The sequence below is a fragment of the Ochotona curzoniae genome, unplaced genomic scaffold (genome assembly GCF_017591425.1).
Source record: "Ochotona curzoniae isolate NIBS_2020 unplaced genomic scaffold, NIBS_Ocur_1.0 scaffold_2683, whole genome shotgun sequence".
Taxonomy (NCBI): Eukaryota; Metazoa; Chordata; class Mammalia; order Lagomorpha; family Ochotonidae; genus Ochotona; species Ochotona curzoniae.
Window position 1 is genome coordinate 6,955,080 of NW_024467100.1, and position 20,405 is coordinate 6,975,484.

Here is a 20,405-nt window from a genome sequence, read left to right on the forward strand (position 1 = left end):
CATTCCTTCTAAACTGTGGGGAGCTCCGAGAGCCCAGCAGATGGGGTTTACCAGAGTAGTTTTAGAATTTAGAATGGTTACTTTGTGATCAGAATCCCATTCCTTCTCAAGTTTTTCTTGCACTGGTATGAGTGTATTTCACTTTTTCTTCTGGTTTCCTCTAAATTTGTGGGACTTGGGACCTGTGTAGATTAAGGACCTGAATGAAGAAGGAAAGGATTCTAGAATTCAACCTGTATGTCGTTCTTCTTTGCTTCATTTCCTACTCTTTCGTAGGAAGCCATCTGCATTGGACAAACCCAAAACGGTGAAGTCTTAATGAATTCTGCAATAGGCAGATAATCAGAAGGAAGTCAAAAGGGACCAATGCAATAATCTAATCCTTTTTTGATCATAAACTATTGTCTTGCATTCTGTTCCAGAGATGCTGGGTTGAATGCCCTCTCCCAGGCCAGCACTTGTTCGTCCTCCAAAAGCAGTCTGCAGGCCAGTTTGCTTTTAGCTCAGCCAATACCAGGGTTTGATGATAAATCCAGGTGCTCAAGGTGGGGAAGGTATCTACTTCAGATGGGTGGGTCTTAGTGGTTCTGAGACTAGAACAAGAGAGAGAAGTGATTTTTCTTACTTGTTCTTGCCTCTATGAGTTGAATGATCCATATGATCCTCACTTGGCTCCCTGCTTTTTTTTTTTTGTCCAAACTTCCTAGCAATGGAAGTCACCAGGCACCAGCCTCATTGTGATCTATGCGGTAGTTCTATGTCACAGAGTCACAGAGTATTAGAATCAGAAGGGATCTTTTTTTTTTTTTAAAGATTTATTTTTATTATGTTTTTATTGGAAAGGCAGATATACAGAGAGGAGGAGAGACAGAGAGGAAGACCTTCCGTCCAATGATTCACTCCCCAAGTGAGCGCAACGGGCCGATACTATGCCGATCCGAAGCCAGGAGCCTCTTCCGGGTCTCCCACGCGGGTGCAGGGTCCCAAAGCTTTGGGCCATCCTCGACTGCCTTCCTGGGCCACAGGCAGGGAGCTGGAAGGGAAGCCAGGCTGCCGGGATAGAACCGGCGCCCATATGGGATCCTGGGCGTGCAAGGCGAGGACCTTAACCACTGCACCACCGCGCCGGGCCCCAGAAGGGATCTTAAGAGTTAAATTCACCTTGCCCAGGTTTCCTGACTCTAGTGTTGGGGTCTGTCCTTTGTCCCATTCAGCTTCACGGGGCAAGGGTGGGGGCTGATGTCGAAGGACAATCTCTTACTCTCTCAAGAGCACTTTGGTACTTCATCCCCTTCCCTGCATTCCTCCAGTCCAAGTTATCTAAGGCCAGAGCTCTGTGCTCTGCTCAGGCATTATTGACAGGATAAGCCTGGCACTCAGACAGGTTAGGTGAAGTGACCAGGTACCTTGGCCCAGCAGTCCTCTATCGGCTTCCCCTGCAGGCTCCAATTCAGGTACTGTGTGTGATTTATCCTGTTGTTCTTGCCATTGGCTTGGTCCTTAGTCTTACACCCAAAGGAACTGTTCCCCTATACTTTATTTTATTTACTCAGAGTTTAGGTCTGTAGCAAAAGCTCAGGAGATGAAAGAGTATGTTCAAGTTTCTTTGTATATGATGTCATGTATGTTTGGATACTATTTTCATGCAGTGGAGTTTCTTCTAGTGTCTGTGCATGCTCCAAACACACTGCCTAAGAAAGCTCAAATATAAACTTTGCAATGAGTTGAAGTGGGAATTGGGGGAAGGAGAAGAAAGAATGGGATTTTAACTTGACCCTTAGGCTGAGACTTGAGTCAGTCCTTTTTAATGTTTGATTGTTCATGAAATCAAAGAAGTTTGCAGATCAGCTTTATTTTTCATGCCTGCCCCTTGCATCTCAGAGGCTGCTGTATGTATGTGAGGAAGGGGAGGTTTATCCAGAGAGTTAAAGAAGCTTCTGATCAGGGTTGTTTTCTTTAACTGTAGGGCAGCTGCAAGGAAGAGTGCCTTATCTGTTCCTCATTTGGCTATAACCCCTGAAATACTTCAGCAGCTAGATTGGGACTAGCTCTTCCGGTGGGAATGGGAGCTGCCCTGCCCTGTTGGAGAAGCTCACAGTTCCAAGTCAGACAGCAGGGGGCATGCGTCTTTTCAAACAGAAGGAAGTTGTCTAAGGCAAAAAGCATGCCTGCCATAGTTCTTTCTCCTATTCAAGGAGTAAACTCAGAAAGTAGCTGAGACTGATGGTCTGAGGAGGCCCAGAGAGCTGCCTTGGTGTGTGATGCTGCTGAATGGCTGGGTTTATTGGTACTGTGAGAGCAGGTGGTTAAGCTGCTGTCCTCTGGGATACCTAAGTTTTCCAAGCAAACATGAGCCTTCATCAGCTCTTCAACCTACAAGCTCATTTTCTTCTTCCCAGCCTATGGTGTCCTCCAATTCTAGTAAATAGTGCCAAGAGAGTATTAATTGTTTTCTAACTCTTTTCTGGGGCTGATTGGCAGATGCTGCTTTATTGAGTTTGAAAATCTGCCACTTGGTGAAAGCCACTGAGATGTTTTTCCAGCTTTGGGCAAGTTGGAGCTTTGCTCTCTGGAGTCAGGGAGGTCCCCTGGACTTCACTGCCTTCTTGTGAAGCCAGCAGGAAGCTTGGGCAGTCACTCACCTACCTCTAGGCCCTTGACTGGGGATGAAGCACAGAATAACCTCTACATATGAAATGACAGATGGGCCTGGAGTCACACCCAGTTTGTGTCCAGTACTTTCTCTATCCACTAGGCCATTTGGGCCAGGTTTAGGACGAGTGGGCCTGCCTTCACAGCAGCTGTCTCAACCCTGATAGAGGACAGTTATTTGGCTCAAGGTGAGTAGTGGTTTTAAAGCTGTATTTTCACATACTCTTGACTCTGCTTTTCTTTCCTCCTGACTAGGTAAACTGTCTCGAGCCCCACCCTCACCTTCCTGTGCTGGCTACCAGTGGCCTGGATCATGATGTGAAGATCTGGGCGCCCACAGCTGAATCCTCCACTGAGCTGACAGGGTTAAAGGATGTAAGTGGCTAAGGGGGATCTTTTCTTGTTACTTACTCATATACAGTCATTATTCTTCATTGTCATGGTAAGGAATAGCTTAGTGCTCAGTTCTTAAGGCATTGCTCTAATAGCCTCCCTTATATTCCTGTCATTGCCTCTGTCCTAACACTCCTGCTTCCGGGGACAGCTTGAAGTGCCTTCCTTGGCAGTAGGAAGGGGATAAGGAACCTCTTTCAGAAGAGTTACTCAATTTTAAGGTTTTACTTCAATAGCTGAATCTCAGGACATCCTTTCCTAATCTAGTTCAAGGACAGTTTAATGACACTTAAGAGAAACTTTTAATGGAACAGACCATCAGTTTTCTTAAGCAGGTTGGGGGTTCCTGTTCATTATTGGTTCCTTCCCCTGTTCCTTTTGGGTCCAGGTGATCAAGAAGAACAAGCGAGAGCGGGATGAAGATAGCTTGCACCACACTGACCTGTTTGATAGCCACATGCTGTGGTTCCTCATGCATCACCTGAGACAGAGACGCCATCACCGGGTAAGCTGGAGTCAGAGGTGCGCTCCTAAGCCAGTGGCCTTCTTGAGAGGGCTGAGTCCCAGTGTTTGCCTCCTCCCCACTTCAAGGAAGGTTCAGGTGGTCTTGTTGGATTTCCTGTCCAGTTGTCCCCGTCTCCACCAGAGCCCTAAGATAGACTTGAAGAAGCCACCAGCAGAAATGAGGAGTGTCTGCTTGTGTTCTCTGTTGCCAAACAGGCATAGAGCTATATGCATAAAGGCAAAGGCAGGAGGGTGGGGAAGGAATTAGGAAGAAAGACGTCTCAGTAACCCTTCTATTTTTCCTCTCATGCCAGCAGAGACCTTGGCAGGGGTCCATATGTTGGCAGTTGGCCTGCTGGTTTTGTAAATAAAATTTTATTGGAATGTAGCCATACCCATTATATGCATACCTGTGGCTGCTTTCATGCCACAGTGGCAGAGTTGAATAGTTGCAATAGAGACCATCCTGGAAGTCTACAATATTTACTGTCTTGCCCTGTAAGAAACATTCTGTTGATCCCTGGCCTACCTAAAACCTAATAGGCTTGTACTTGTTCCATCCAGAGAAATTACTAACAAGCCTTTCCCATCCCACAGCGCTGGCGAGAACCTGGGGTTGGGGCCACAGATGCAGACTCTGATGAGTCTCCCAGCTCCTCAGACACATCGGACGAGGAAGAGGGCCCTGACCGGGTGCAGTGTATGCCATCCTGAGGCTTCACACCTAGGAGGGTTGGGCTGAACTACCAACCCAAACCTGCCTGGGCAACCCTTTCCTTGTCCCAGGCCCCTACATTCAGCAAAAGAGCACTTTGGACTTTTTGCTTTAGATAAAAAAAAAAAAAGAAGGACATCCCAGGAAAAGGTCAAACCAGAGGGGAATGAACCAAAAGAGAGAATTTAGGAATGGGAATTGAGCCCTGGAATGGAGTTCCATGGAGCTATGCATAGCACTCAGCAGAAACGGCCTCTACCCAGAGTCTTTTGAGGGGTGGGGGTGGGGGTCCTATTTTGCTAACTGGGTTAGGCTAGGGAACGGGGCTTCCTTTTCTTTACTCTCCCTTGTTTCTTGGGCAGGGGGTGGGGAAAACAACTGACTGAACCAAGGGGCCAGAGTGGGCAGTAGGAGACCACTCTGTCTTTGGTTTAGGTTTTTGACCTTTTCTTCCTTTGTTTTTTTTATGTATTTGACAGTTTGTTTCTTCCCTCCTGAGCAGTCCCATCCCAGAACCCTGTTTTTCAAGGAAGACCTAGAGCCCCTAAGCATCCCGCTCTTCACTTTCCATACCTTATTCACTTCCTGTACTTACCACAGTGTTTTGCACTTGATTATGTATCCTTCACTCTCTTCATCCCATCACCCCCTAAACAGATAGAGGGAGGGAGGCTGGGGAGAGGTGGGAGGCAGGCCTGGCAGTGGAGGAAAACTAGGAAGGATGTTACCTCTTCTGTTATTTTGTTTAAGTTGTTTGGTGGCAGCAGTCTCCCTGTCCTTATCACTGTTAGAGGCCTAATTTTCTATCTATAAATATGTTTAAAAAGCAAGTCAAACTTGGATGTATCAAGTTAAAATTATTGTCAAAGTTTAAATACCTATATATTCTTTATGAATGAAATAAAGGGACTTAAAGAGTGAGCAAGAGTACTGATGTGGAGGTGACACTTGCGGTCAGCTTACCTTGAGAAATAGCCACTGGGCCACTGGAGCTTGGGGCTTACCCCTTAGACTTTAGGAGGCTCGAATATGGAAGAATCCTCAATTCTGCCTTTCCCTGCTCACCTGCCTTGCAGTGAAGGTTCAGAAAAACAGGAAATTCCTCTCAACTCTTTGCCTCAGATCTCCTACCTCTCTTAAAGTCTCTCGGGGGTTCCCAGGATGGCTCTTCTCACCAGAGGCTGGCCTGTCTTTAAAACTTGACTGAACTGTAACTTCAGGAAGGGCACAGCCACTGCAGACTGTCCTGATACTGCATATCACACACACACACACACACACACACACACACACACACACACACACACACACACACACACACACTCTGACTTCAGGAAGGGCACTGCCACTGTGGACTCTGTCCTAATACTGTGTGTATCTCTCTCTCACACACACACACACACACACACACATTTAGCTGCTTGATTGTTTAAGCCATTCAGTGACAACCAACTCCCCCTCCAAATGAAACCGTGAAAGCAAAGACTTCCTGGGTCTGACTTTATACCCTGTCCACCTCTTAATTCTTGGGAATGAGGGAAGAGTCCATTGGTCTAAGGATTGATTATGGTCACTAGGACTTAAATATCTGTCTTGTCACTGGTCACACAGTAGGAAAAGTCCCAGTTGGATTCTTGGCTCTTAAATGCTTTTGCTGCTATTTCTTTGTCCCCAACTTCCACAAGATTCCATTAGGAATTCTGCATCCTAAACAGCCAGATTCTATTGAACCAAGTCAAGAGAGTTGGCGGGGGGTGGGAGAGTGAGAAGATGATATTCCCAGACACTTCTTCCTTCTGCCCTCTTTTCTAGCAGCTCTCAAACTAGATACTAGCTGCTGCACTTCCTCTCTGAGGTAGGAAATGTGTGGTGACTGAGTGGTTTGTGTTTCTATTGCTAGCAGGGTGGTGGGGTGAGCTGAAAACCATGCACTCTGGAATTTGTTGTATTTTCTCTCAGTAAAGGTTTTTTTTTTTCTCCTGACTGCTTCTCTGTGTGATATGTCCATGCATTCATGGTGGAACTATTTTCATTATTCCTACATTACATTATACCTAAATCATGTAGGTACCTGGCCCTGGCCTCTTAATCATCCCATATTCCAATTTTAGGAAGTCTAGTCTGGGATAATCATACTTCAAGTCCTTGGGTAGCAACTGAGAATAGGCACCATTTAGTTCAGTGATACTTAAATTAGGTGGGTAGTATTTGAGGGTATTTTCCAGGCCCTTCCCCGTCATTCAAAAATCCTGACCACTCACAGAAATTCTAGAATCAACCAGGTACAGTACAATCAGTCACCTTTATTCCAGGGTTAGAACAAGGCCGTGCACATTGCAGACAGAGGAGTGCAGGAGAAGGGAAATCTCACAGCAGTACAAGGTTGAAGGAGGGCAGGTTAGTCTTTTGAGATTATTTTGCCTTATGGAGGAACTACTAGACTCTGCTAAAAATAACCCTGTCTCTCTTCTCCCATTTCTGTCATAAGGAAGTCTTTCTTTTTCTCTCTCTTCTCACACACATAACATATCCTGAATGAAAGCACAGTCTATATTCATTTTCCCCCTCTCAATTCAACAACTGTCTCTCTCAAGGAAGAAGCCAAACAGGGCTGGGGAAACTGAAACAACCTTTAAGGCAAAACTGGAGTCCTCAAGGTGTGTGTGTTAAGGCAGGTGTCCGTAGCAATGGCCAGAGGGGACAGGCCAACCAGGCTAGGCTAGTAGTTGAAGGTTCTCTGTCATCAGTCTGGCTTCTTCCCTCTCCAACAGCCAGCCCAACCCCCACTGCTCCCACATCCTAAAAGCTCCTAACTTCAACTTTCTCCAAATAGCCTCTGAGACTGCTTATAAGTTTAATGTTTTTTTTAAAGAAAAAACAAAAACTTTTTGTTTAGACTATGCAACAATTTTGACTCTGCTACTCCTTTTACCATGGCATTCCACTCCCACCCTTGCTCTGGCCTAGAAAATAAGTTAATGCTAGACACCACAAACAGGGCAGACATGGCAGTGCAGGTTTAATATACATATATGTAGAATATATATGTACACACAGTTAGCACGGTCAGGGTGAGGAAGGGCATCTTGGGACAGGCAGGAGGCTGGGGTCACTCACTGTACTCTAGTGATTTGGCTAGGAAGCATCCTGAAGCCCAGGAGGCCTGGATATCAAGTGAGAAGGGTGATTACCATGTTCCTTCCTAGACTGAATTGGGATCAGTGCAAAGGAAAATACTGTTAACTTTTTTTTTTCTGGCTTAGGATGTTCTAGACCAAGTAGAGAAAAGGAAAGGTTGCCTGCAGTTGGGACCTGAATAAGTCCAACGAGAATCTCATTCTCTAACCTCCCCAGGCTCAGGGTCAGTTTATGCAACAGTCTAAGTAGAATAAGGAGGGGAAAAGGGGCTCCTTCCTCTCTTTGCCCTCAGTCCCATCTCAGGCTCAGTGGTGCATGTTCTCAGTAAAGCCTCTCCGGAGCACAGGTTGGCAGGCACAGCTACTGCTGGCTGTCTGTGGGGTGATCCTTGGGACAAGGGTGGTCCCCTCTCATCCGGTCCCTAGCTCAGACCCATCTAGGCCTATGGGATGGCTCAAAAACGGACCTGCTGGCACCTAGGCATGCAGCCTGAGGGAATAGCACAAAGCCAGACTCCAGTCCAGCATGGGAGTACAGACCTCCAGCTCTGCTCTGCCCCTTCCAGATGGGGGATAGTGGCATCTTCACCAGCCCTTTGCTCCACCCACCTCTTCCATCTCACCCCCATCTCAGCTCCTCAATGTAGGAAAATGCAGGTACTTTCTGCTTCCACATTTTAAAGATGGGGGGGGTAGGGGTGAGTGAAAGGGAAGCAGGAGGAATGTGCCAATTTCTATTTGCATAGAAATAGCCTCCACCTCCCCCTAGCATGGGGAAACCAAGCCCCAACCCACACCCTTGCGAGCCCCTGACCCCCATCCCCTCACAAGGAGGTGGAACTAGATGAGCTAGACATAAAGACGAACAGCCAGAGCGTGCGCACACGCACACACACGCGCACAGTAAGGGGGTTAAGGACCAGGTTAGTAAGTGGGTAGATGGGGGGGTTGTCCTTGCCCCTTCCCATGGAGGATGAGGGAAGGGAGTGGTCCGATGAAGGTCCAACCTTCCTGCTCTTCCTCCCCCTTGCTCAGGCCTTCTTCGGTGGGGGAGCCAATTTGATGATCTCTTCTTCAGAGGGCTGCCGGATAATGTCTGGGGGTGGAAAAAGGGTGTGTCCAGGGATGGAAGCAGACTCAGTGAACATCACCGCCAGTCCCCGAATTCAGATTACAAGGATCACGAATGAAAGGGGGCAGGACTCCAGCTGTGGATGGCTTCTTACCTTTGTATTTCTTGGCACTGGGGATACGGGTTAACTTGGTGTCCAGCTCATCTTCTTCAGAGATCTTCAACACGCGGGTTCTGTAGTCGACCACCATGGTAAGTAGGTCAGGACGGCGAGAGATCTCAAAGATGTGCTCAATGTAGGAGAGGTTGTCTGGGGAAGAGCAGGCGAGTGTGGGTCAGAGCTAGGCTACAGAGGTCAGTCTGCCCTTCTCTACAGAGCGGGGTCCTGCGGTCAGATGCTGTGCCCCTGAGCTCTAGCCCCTCTCAGTCAGAGCCGTGTCTGGATGGAACCAAGGCTGAGTTGTTCACATTGCCTATCAGAAAAGCACCTGCGAAGCCACCTAAGCTAGAAAAAGAAAGGTATCCAAACTGTTAATACAGAGCTTTGTTCCCAAGAAGGGCAGATACCTGGTCAGTAAAGTTTCTAAGATTATGGATTTAGAATGAAGAATTCAGATGAGATACCTGGTACCAACAGAAAAAATGTGGCTTCTAATAGCTCGCAGCCACTCTACTTTTTCTACTTTCCTTTAAGTAAGCACTCTACTTTTTCTACTTTCCTTTAAGTAAGCAGCAGGAAGAACTCTCCAACAGCAATGTATGGCCTGGAGGGGCAGAGTCTGTAGACAGCCCCAGAGGGATTCTAGTTCTAGTAGGAAGGTTACTCCCAACGACAGATGCCTGGGTGCCTTCTCTGCTCCTTCCCATTGGTAACCGCAACAGTCCAGCTGTCCCACTTCCTCCCTCAGCCTTTCTGCCAACTAGCCACACTACAGTCAGAATACAGTGTATGTGAAGGGTCCAGAGGTCACTCAAGGCCCTCCACAATGGTTTTTTTTTTTTACTTACCTGCCCAGCCATTTCTGCTATGCCTTAACTTAGAGTCCAGCCAAGCTTGCTTTTCCTAACATACCTGTGCAGCTGTATTCCTCTGCCCAGCATGTCTTCCTTTGGATCCTGCCTTAGAATCCAACTTGCCTTGACCAGTTCCTCAGTCCCCCACTGTGTAAGATTCTCTAATCCACACACCTCCCCTCAGAGTAATAGTACTCAAAGTGCATAAGGCAGTGTCAGTAACACGGTTCTCTTTCAGATGTTACTACTTTTTAATTTTTATGTTCATGTATATAATAATAGCACAAGAGCTTCTGTGTAACTTTTTTTTTAACTAACCAGGCATAATGAAAACGTCTAAAGACTGCTGCTTTTGAGCCCCTTACACTCTGCTGGAGCATCACTATTACTCTCCCTTGTTACAGAGGGGCCTTGTGTTGGGGAGAGCTCTCAACTCCTCTCGTTGTGGAATGACCGAGCCTGACCTGCCTGTGACTGGCCCTGCGTGCTCCCCTCCCCCACCTTTGTCCAGCTTGTTGTGGCTCTCCAGGAAGCTAAACCAGGCACTGCCAGTAGTGATCTCCTCACTCTTCTCACTGGGAATGTCCTCCTTGCAAGCCGATTTGAGCTGTTCCAGATCTTCAAGAGTGATGTTGTTGGTCAGGTCCTGGAGGAGGGTCCCGTACTCGGCCATGACTGGGGTTAGGAGACAACAAAAGGAGTACAGGAGGCTGAGCTAAAGGTACAGAGTGTGGTTCACGCAATTACCCACTCCCTGACTCTGACAGGAACCAGGCATGTACCTAGAAGAGCAGGTGGAGGCGGGATGAGACTGGTGGGAGAAAGGGAAGACCTAGAGTTGGTGGGAGTAGGTAGGAAGAAAAACTCACTAGGACCCAGGCTGGATCTGGAGTGACAAATCATACTTTTCCCCTACCATCTTTCTCTTCTGTTCCCCCTCTAACAGTAACCCTGGCAACTGCTCCCCTGACTGAGGAGGCGGTTACCAAGGCAACCTGCTCCCGACTTTCTCAGTGCTGTCTCCAAGTCCCTTCCCCCCCTTCCCCCGAATTGCCCCACCCACTTGCAACCCCTCCCCCTGTCAGGGAAAAAAAAAGCCAAAACATTCAAAACAAGAAGCAGGGAGAGGCTTGCTGTGGCAATTAGGGGCTGGAAGGGAGCTGGTGGGGTAGGCTGAAGCGTTGTTCTCATTCTTTCCCAGAGGCAAAGGGGTACCGTCACTTCAACTCCCTACCACCTCTCAAATGACTCATTTTGGATGGGTGCCCAGTTGCTGGGTCTGACGGTTCTGCGACCCTTCCCTGCTTAGTCTTGTACTCAGTCATTAGGGCTGGGGTCGGGGAGAGAAGCAAAGGGCCACCCCCATCTTTGTGCGGTTCATTTTCTGCCTTGATGGTTACTGAGTCCCCTACTCAGTGCTCTCTCCTAGTCTTTGTGCTGTGCCTGCAGCCCCCGCGCCCAAGAATACCAAGCGGCTGGGTCTGGCCCCCTGCCCAGTTCCCAGGCTAGCTGGTGGCAGGGGGAGGGGACTTTAGATGTGGCTTTGGGAGTCTGGCAGGAAGGGGCTGCCACCTCTTCTTGCAACATCCTCCTGGCGCTACCTTCAGCATGACCTCCCATAAGAGGCTAGGCAAAGCCAGAGCTCATCTGGGCCTTCACTCTATCTCCCTTTCATGACCTGAGGTGAGAAAATACAGAACATTCAACCTTCCTTGAGCTCTAGGATCCGTGGTTCAAACGGGAAGAAGGGTGGGCTCCAGAATTAAATTTCTGGATTTGATAAAATGGGAAACTCTAATGGCAAACTCAAAACGGGACTGTTTCCCACAATATGTTTCCTTTGTAATCAGAAAAATAAAGCATTAATAAAGCAAAGCCTGCTACAAAAACTCTGTAGCTAGACCCAGGGGTGTGTACAAGGTAGACAGATGATCTTACCTCTCTGCAAACTGCCCATAGATCATCCCAGCACTGGGCTGGAAATGTGGCAGATCCAAGGGGGCTGGCTGACACAACCCCATTCTCATTTCTCTAGCCTCTACTGCAGAACAGAAGCAGAGAGGCATGGCCATCACACAATAAGAGGTATGGACCCAAAAGTGCCCATTCCCAGCCCCCTGCCTGGACCAGAATAAACAAACCTCCCTTGGTGGCAGGCACTGTGACACAGACAGACAATGAGCCAGACAGAAGGGCAAGCAAAACCCTGATGAGAAACAGGCACACTCACTTGCATACCCAGGTGCCACCAAACAGAAGGGCCCAGCGGTGGCCCTGCCAGGCTGGGCCAGGAACAATACTCTCTGACAGCACCAGGAACCATCTCCGCCTTGAAATCTAGGTCACAGCAGCAGGCACTGAGCCCAACCCCTCCTGATAATCCGAGGACAGAAGGGGTTTGCAGGGGAGGTGGGTTAGGGAAAGGGGTCCAGCAGTGCACAGCAGGATGGGGGGACAGGGAAAGTTGGAAGGGAAAAGGCATCATGGGAAGGTAACAAGGAGAGACTGCCTCCCCGGAGGAGACACTGGGGCCACGCCATCTAGAAAAGAGGGCAGAATGCAGGGTCATGCTGCTCTCCTGTCACATGGAAGAAGAGTTAGTAAATACGAGCGATCCTGTGGGAGGGGAGCGTGTATGTGCCAATCTCTTGGGAGGAGTTAAGTAAGATTTAGGGCTCTGAATCTACAGGGGAGGTGGGTGGGAAGGGATCAGTATGTGTAACACACCCACCCACAGAGGCTGGGGGGCAGCAGGAAGGAGCTTCGTAAGAGTGAGACAAACCTAAAGAAGTCCCCAGCAGAGGTGGGAGTGGCAGTGGAGTCGTGCGTGCATGCCAGGATCCCATGCACGGATGCTGCTCTTTGGGTGTGAGCCCAGGAGCAAGGAGGAGGCAGTGAGTACGTTTGGATGTTCTGATTAAGGGAGGCGTACATGTCGGGCCTACATGTGGGGCTGCGGGTATGCTGGCTCTGAGTGTACGTGGGATGTGTTTGTGTCTGAACCAGCAGAAAGCGTGTGTGTAAGAAGGTATATAACCACAGGCTCACATCCAGAGGGGTGCAGGCAGAGCCTGCAAAATGCAAAAGAGAGATGTGATTGGGAGAGGGAGAGACAGGGAGGAGACGTGCAGAGGGAGCACAGAGTCCACAACAAGAAGGCTGCAGCCTCAGCTCAGCTGTTACCATAGCAACCTCAGTTCTGGGTGCCCCCCCTCGAGTCACCAGGACAATAACACCACTGGATGGGAGGGGTTTGGGGAGTGGTGAGTAAGGAGGGACAGGATAGGAATAGGGGTCCCCAAAGGGAGCAAGGAAAAGCATTCTGGTTCTCTCTTCTGGAGGGATTCCATCTGTCTGAGCCTGGGTGTGGCCTCAGGAGCAAGAGCAGAAGACTTTGGGGGAACTTAGGGGCTGTGAAAGATGGAATCTCCTCACATGGCTCCCAAGTCTCACTGATCAACTATTATGCCTGGACCAAGCTGGCCACGGTGGGTCTTGGCAGAACGTGGCTCTTCCATCCTCCGTCTTGCATTCCTCACCAGATTCAGAATCCCTTTGAGCCTGTGGAGAAGTCTCCTGCCTCCCCGGCTCTGAAGCAGCACAGGGGCCTTCCCAGAGAACAGCAGGCCGACTGGGCGTAGACCACTCTTGGGACAGGATACCAGGGCAGGAACCCGGGAGAGGGAGCTGAGGCTGCCAGGAAGTCAGTCCCCTTCCCTCCCAGCTCATTCTGTGTCCTACTCACCACTTCCTCACACCTTCCTTCCCCCATCTCCTTCCTCCCTTTCCTTCCAAGCTGACCCCAGGAGGCACCCTGGCACAGGTGGGACCAGCTGATGATGCTGCGGAAGGGGGCCGGAAGGGGGCCAGAGGTGCTGAGGAGACCAGGTGGGCGCTCTTGTGAGCCTGGGGCAGGAAGAGGCAAGCCTCAGAGACGCGGGGCAAAACAGGAAAACTACCTGTGGAGGAGGTGTCAGCAGCCAAGGAAATGCTGAGCATTCTGACATTAATTCCTGGAAGATTATCCCTCTCCCCAGCATTCAGTTCCAAATCCTCAGTAAATTTAACAAGTGAGAAGGAGGCTAGCGGATTAGGAGTCGCTGCCCCTCCTTCCCTCACATCTGCTGCAGCTGTCTAAGGCGGAGGGGAGGGCCACCCCACACAGCTGTGAGGACCCCGGAGATCCCTGAAATGGGCAGGGAAGGACTCCAAACATTCAAGTCCTGAGGCCCCAAGTTAGGTGCAGTAATCCAACAGAGGCGGGGGAATGAGATGGGAGGGAAAGTAGGGTTCCAGCCATCCTATTTTCAATGGCATCTGCACCACAAATTCAAGCTGTTCCATAATTTATTTCCTTTAATATACTCAACTGACTTTGTCCCTAAGCTTCTATCCAGCTTGGGCAGGGGGAGCGAGGGAGGACCATCTTTATTCCTGTAAGAAAGGAGGAAAAGGGCTCTGAAACTTCAGTCAGTGCCAGAGTGGAGGGGAGGCAGGACACCTGCGTCCCAAAATGTTCAGTTTGAGAAGCAAACTGGGTTGCCCCTGGGCGTGGGTACAGGGCTTAGCGTTCTAAAGAGCAGGGCCTGAGCCAACATGAGAACAGATGATAACGGGTCAGGCAGGGAGAGGAGGCCCGTGCCTGTGCCCAGTGCATCTTCATACTCCTCCCAGCTCCCAACTGTCTCCCATCTCTCTGGTTCTTCTTTCTTATCCATTTTTGACCCCTGGACCTTCAGTCTCTTCTCTTAGTTTCCCTTCAGTGGGCTTGCACCCCATTCAAGGGTGGCCATGAACACCTAGGACTCCTGACCTCTGTGACCTGAAGTCCCCACCTGAGCTCTCAGAGCCACCGTCAGGAAGGAGTTTGAGCCCCTGTGGGGTGTGGTGGAAGGGAGGAGGGCTACCTGTGCAGCAGGTGTCTCAGCAAAGGAGATGCAGCTGCTGACTGCCTCCTGGGTGACTCCCCACAACGTGTGTCAAGTGAGCCTCTGTGCAATTCAGTGTGACCCACTTCTCTATGCATGACAGTCCAAGCACACGTGTTGGGCACAGGTGCCGCAGAAAGCAGACAATCAGGGAAGCCAGCAGCCTAGGGCATTGCTGGCACTCACCCCAACAGAGTGTTTAACCACAAAGGGAAGAGCAATTAAAGCTAATCGCTCTGACAGCCCGGGGGGCCAGACACACCACACGCCACACACACACTCTGCATGTTCCTACTAACCCCCTGCCTTCTTCCTCCCCAACCTGTAAGCCTCTTCAATTTACTCCAGCAGGCTGCATTCCTCTGACCATCTCTGCCCCTGCCCCTGCCTCTGACTGTATCGCTATCCCTTCTTCCACACACACACACATTCCTCTCATATTCTCTCTCCATCCTTGGCTGACTCACTTTTTCTTCTCTCCCTTTCTCCCACTCCCTCCCCCATCATCCCAGGGCTACTCAGAAGCCTGGAAACTAGCTACTTTCCAGCACCCCGAGTTCTCACTCTGCCCAGCAAGAGGACCACCAGATGCCCCTCCCTTCACTCCCACTTAGCCAAGAATACTGGACCCCATTAGCCTTCACGAGCCAGTCTCCTCCTCCTAGAGGTGTTCTTACTGTTTAAAAAGTAGTGACCTCAAGTTCAGAGCCAAAAAAGCTGCCCTGAAAAATCAATGTCGTCCTGAGGACAGTGGTCCCTTCTATCCACTGCCCAGAGGTCCTGTTCAACTGGCATCTTGGAGCCCATAGTCCGGGGTACTCCACATGGAAGCCGCCGGGGTTGTGGCAATGTGATCTGGCGTGTGCGAGACGATGTGTGTAAGAGTCACATGGGTGTGTGTCACTATGTGTGCTGGCTGGCTCCTGTAGGTGTGCGCGTGCCCCTGTCAGTTTCGACACGAAGTGTACGGAATTAATTAGAGGTTTTAGCTTAGAGACATCATCACTCCTCTACACCCCCAGCGCCTCCTCCGTCCCTCGGGACAAACCTTCGCCAATCCCACTTCTTCCCCAGGTGGTGGCGAGGGCACGCGCCGCCGGCGGCCGGCTGCCCGCGGAACTGAGGCGGGGCCCGGCCGGGAGTCGGCCGGCGGGGGCGAGTCCGGCCGAGGCCGCGAGGGAGGGGCGGGAGCTGGCCCGGCCGAGCCGGCTGGGCGGGAAGCAGGCTGCATCCCAATTCCCAGGCCCGGGTCCGACTCCAAGCCGCCGCCGCTCAGCGTGGAAAGGGCGGCCCAAGCCACGCCGCCCGCAGCACACGCTCGGGGTCCGGGACGCACCGACAGGAAAGGATTCATCCGGGGGTCCCCACGCTCCCCCACCTGTCCCTCGGGGTCCCGAAGGATCACCCCCTCTCAACACAGACCCGAATCTGCTCCTTCCCCACCACTCATCTCCTCACCGCCTCCGGAGCTGAGCGCTCTGGGAGCGGGCGCTCCGGGGTCTCCGGTTCCTGAGCAGCGTCTGGAGCCTCCTCCTCGGTTGCAGCCGCCGCTCCTGCCGCCGCCGCCGCCTCTTCCGCCCGCGGAGCCCGAGCCCAGCGCCGCCTCACCCCACCCGGCTGGCCGGTGATGTCAGAGCCGGGGAGGGGCGCGAGGAGGGGGCGGAGAGGGGAGGCCGGAGGGGCGGGGGACGGAGGGGCCAGGGTTCTGGAAGGCTCCCAGGACGGGGGGCGGGGGGACAGAAATGGGAGGGGAGCCGGGGCAGGGTCGCCGCCCCTTCCCCCTGAAGTGCCAAACAGTTCTCCGTCTTCATTCTTTGCCTGGTGGGACACCCTTCCCATGTGACCGTGGGTTGACCACAAAGCCTAGGACCCCTGGGAGGCTTAGGAATGTGGAAAGCCTTTGACCCGTAGGTTCTCTTAGCTGCTTGCTTTGGTGTTTGACAAAAGGTCTTTCCTGAGCCTTGCAAAGGGAGACTGAGCCTGAGTGATCGGACTTGCCCACGTTGCGGTGGGGGAAGGGCGAGCAGTCACGTGGGGCCCTCCTTGACTTGACCCGGAACTGTGATTGGGGGCTTGGGGGGGTCCTCTGCAGGGTGAGGATGCTAGCAGGCCCCCTTGTTTTCTTCACACCTTTCCCCCATACACTCCCTCTCCTGCCATCCCCCACCATGATGTAATTTTATTTTCTGGGGAGAAAAAGAACAGCAGTGAGCTCAGTATGCAAATATAGACAACTTACAAAGCCACTCTTAGCTGGTCTCCTAGCTCTGGCCCCCTGACTGGGCCTAGCATGGTCGCTCTCACTTCCCTTTCACCTCAGGGACTTTCCTTCCCCCAGATTCTCAGCCAGACTGAATGGGGGAAGGGAGAACTGGGGAAGCATCTGCTTTCACCCCCAACAAACAACTGCAAGAAGGTCTCAACTCTGATGTGGTCCAGGTTTCGGAAGAGGCAGGAGCATCCCTGGAACGGCCCCACCTTGTCTGTCCAGCCTGGCGGAGACCTGAGACCTGTCTGAAAGCTGCTCCGCTCTGGCTCTGTACCAGGCTCCCTTCCCGCTGCTGCCCCATTTGACAGCTTTCCTCTCCCCCAGTGTGCCCTGGCACTGACCCTTTGACAGGAATGTACCCTCCTGATGGGTCTTTTTGTAGCTATTTCTTTTGTTCTCATCTCAGTTGTGGGTTCATCCTGTGTCATTGACCCACCCCTGGAGGCACAGAAAAGACTACACAGTGTGCAAGCCCAAGGCTCCCACCTCCTGGAGGTTACAGGCCCAAGGGCCATGGACAAGTCACTCCCCAAAGCTCAGTGTCTCACCGCTGCAGTGGGACTGCCAGTGCCCTATAAACATTACTTTGTTTACTTAATTGAACTAGCATGCTGAGCGGTATCCCCTGCTTCATCCCCCCAGCTGCCTACAGTGGCCCGGCTGAGCTAGACTGAAGCCAGAAATTCAGTCCAGGTCTCCCACACAGGTGGCAGGAAGTCAGACCTGCTGTCTCCTGGCATGAGCATCAGCAGGAAGCAGAACTTGGCAGCAGAGCTGGGACTGGGCCCAGAAGCACATCTGTATGGGATCTTGGTATCCTAAGCAGCATGTTGACGACTCTGCCAAGCCCCTGCCCCACTGAAGTCTCTTGGATAGGGTTTTACTCAGATTCAGAAATAGTAAATCTCTAGGGACTGACACAGTTGGTTACTTAAAAAGGAGCAGCTGTGTTTAGTTCAGGGTCTTCCACAATCCTGTGCTAGATGGTCAACTCTACAAAATAGTTGTGTTAGCCTGGTGCCCACACTGAGAATGTTTGCTCAAGGGGTACTACACGTTGGATGAATGCATGCTTTCTGTTTTCTTCTTGGAGTGTTTCCTGGATTTGTCTGTGGTAAGTGAACACTTTTCTAACCTCAGGTCCCATTTATCCAGACTTAAGTCCTCAAAGGTCCCTGCAACCCCTTTACTCTTGACCCTTGAAAAATACATCTGTTATCTATGGATTTGTTCATCTGTTTGTCTCTTCTTTCCCCTGCCCCATACTGTGAAATCCCTTTCTACTTACCCCAGCTGAGAACTATACTGGAGAGACCCCGGCTTGCCCTCTAAGTACTTCAGCAGGCCCAGGTGTGGGAGGCCATTGTACGAAACTCATTATATCACTATTCCATCACCACTGTAACTGGTTCTCACATCTTCAGTCTATTATAACAATTCCGTGGCATTGTTTGCTAAGCCTCTGCCTGTGGCACCAGCAGTTGGAGTCCTGACTGTTCCACTTCTGATCCAACTCCCTGCTTATGATCTGCGAAAGCAGTGGAGGGTAGCTTAGATCCCTGCATCCACATGGGAAAACAGAAGAAGATCCTGGCTTCAGATCTGCTCAGCTCCAACCGCTGAAGCCATTTGGGGAGTAAACCAATGGGCGGGAGACCTCTTTCTCTGTCTTTCCTTCTCTGTGTAACTCTGCCTTTTAAAGAAAAATAATTTTTTAAAAGATTTATTTATTTTTATTGGAAAGGCGGATATACAGAGAGGAGGAAAGAGAGGAAGATCTTCCGTCTGATGGTTCACTCCCCAAGTGGCTGCAACGGCAGGAGCTGAGCCAATCCGAAGCTAAGAGTTTGGAGCTTCTTCCGGGTCCCCCACGCGGGTGCAGAATCTCAAAGCTTTGGGCCATCCTTAACTGCATTCCCAGGCCACAAGCAGGGAGCTGGATGGGAAGCAGGGCCGCCGGGATTAAAACTGGCATCCATATGGAATCCCAGGGGCGTTCAAGGCAAGGACTTTAACCGCTATGCTATTGCACTGGACCCAGTACATTTTTTTTTAAAGTTCTGTCTCAGTATTTCTGTCCCTGCCACTGAAATCAGCACCATCTCCCCTCTTTGTATCCATCCTGTTCATTGCTATCGTATTTTTTCCCATCCTTCCTGTCTCACGAGGTTAAATTCAAATACCTCTCTAATCCGACTTCATTATGCTTCCCCAGTCTCATGCTACGACTCAAATTTCCATTCTTGTCTTTGATCTATTTGCCCCCAATATGACAAGCACTTCTGCCAGTATTTTTGATGTTTCCGTTGACTGCATAGTTTCCTCCTGAGCTCCGCTGCCTGCAGCAACGCCCCGCTCTTCAGTGTAAAGGCTAGTAAACGCTCCTGTCTCTTATGGAATCTTCAGACCCACTATCATCCTCTCTTCTAAGTCTATACTGTTTCTTCACATGTTCCTCTTTTTTTTTTTTTAATTGATTAATTTATTTGAAAGTCAGAGATCCAGGGAGAGAGGGAAAGGCCACAATAGCCATGGCTGGCCAAAGCCAGGAGTCAGGAACTTTTCTAGGATTCCTGCATGGGAAGCAGGGACCTAAAGACTTGGGCCATTTCCCACTGCTTTTCCCAAGTCATTAGCAGGGAGCTGGATCCCGGAAGAGGAGCGGTCAGCATGGATGGCAGCATCTCCGCTTTACCTGCTACACTACCACACTGGTAGTGTAAAGTCAGATACACAGAGAGGAGAAGAGACAGAGAGAGAAAGATCTTCCATCCGTTGATTCACTTGCCAAGCAGTAGAAACAGCCGGAGCTGCACTGATCCAAAGCCAGAGCCTAGAGCCTTTTCTAGGTCTCCCACGCAGGTGCAAGATCCCAAGACATTGGGTTGTCCTTGACTGCTTTCCCAAGCTGCAAGCAGGGAGCTGAATGGGAAACAGGGCTGCCAGGATTAGAACCAGCATCCACATGGGATTCTGGGCGTATACAAGGTGAGGACTCTAGCCGCTAGGCCACCATGCCATGCTCCCTGCCTTCTTTTAACAAATGTTTACTACAAATGAATCTCTGTGTGGTAGGCCCTGTGGGTACAAAAGAAACCTTCTTTCTGCCTTCCAGAGACTCACTGTTGACTGGAAAGGACAAGTATATAAATGAAGGACTACCGTAGAATGTTCTAAATTCTGGAATGGCGATGTGCATGGGAAAGACAGTGGGAACACATAGGAGGGAACTTTATAGGCAGGGTAGCCTCCAGGAAGGCCTCGCTCAGGGAATAATGGGGGGGCTCGGTCGTGGTGTTCAAACAGAAGTGGCAGGGAGGTGCTGTTGAGCAGCATGTAATCACTTAATTACACATGGCTTTGTGTTTTTCGGCAATTGTTTAGTTTGCTTGTCTTGACTTCTCATTGAAGGTAATCAGCTCCAGAGCAGGGATGGGCCTGGCACTCTCTGTTCTCCCAGAGTCTAACAGCAGCTCCAGCTGAACTCTATGTGTGCAAAAAAAGGCTTGTTGGCTTGAAGCAGACAGATAATCCAGTTTTTCTGGGACAACTGCCTGGGGTGGGGCAGTTGGGGGAGGGATCCACACCTGCCCACCCCACCCCTCAGCTCATTCTTCACATAGCACCCACACCTCAATCCTCCATCCTCTGGCCACCTCCCTCCTGCCAAAGGGGTGAGACTTCATCAACAGACACTTGCTTATGCTGCCCCAGATCTTTT

The 20,405-nt window shown here is 50.6% G+C and overlaps 2 protein-coding genes across 8 annotated transcripts in view; one reads left to right on the forward strand and one right to left on the reverse strand.

Moving 5' to 3' along the window:
* DCAF8 (DDB1 and CUL4 associated factor 8) overlaps nucleotides 1-5,532 on the forward strand; it is a 41,142-nt gene extending 35,610 nt beyond the window's left edge. For all 6 annotated transcript variants that reach the window (XM_041003314.1, XM_041003313.1, XM_041003318.1 and 3 more), the window contains 3 exons: nucleotides 2,908-3,027; nucleotides 3,434-3,550; nucleotides 4,147-5,532. In XM_041003314.1, the coding sequence (XP_040859248.1) occupies nucleotides 2,908-3,027; nucleotides 3,434-3,550; nucleotides 4,147-4,263 (354 nt within the window). In that variant the 3' untranslated portion in view covers nucleotides 4,264-5,532. The remainder of the gene's footprint in view (nucleotides 1-2,907; nucleotides 3,028-3,433; nucleotides 3,551-4,146) is intronic.
* Nucleotides 5,533-6,547: 1,015 nt separating this feature from the next.
* Nucleotides 6,548-15,991, reverse strand: PEA15 (proliferation and apoptosis adaptor protein 15). Of its 2 annotated transcripts, none has more exons than XM_041003327.1 (4): nucleotides 15,874-15,991; nucleotides 9,989-10,162; nucleotides 8,628-8,783; nucleotides 6,548-8,497 (listed from the first exon to the last, which is right to left on the reverse strand). In XM_041003327.1, the coding sequence occupies exons 2-4, from the start codon at nucleotides 10,158-10,160 to the stop codon at nucleotides 8,433-8,435; spliced, it is 393 nt and encodes a 130-aa protein (XP_040859261.1). In that variant the 5' UTR covers nucleotides 10,161-10,162; nucleotides 15,874-15,991; the 3' UTR covers nucleotides 6,548-8,432. The 2 variants fall into 2 exon arrangements, with proteins under 2 accessions (XP_040859261.1, XP_040859262.1); XM_041003328.1 differs by having other exon boundaries at nucleotides 10,055-10,162; nucleotides 15,874-15,979.
* Nucleotides 15,992-20,405: the final 4,414 nt, after the last annotated feature.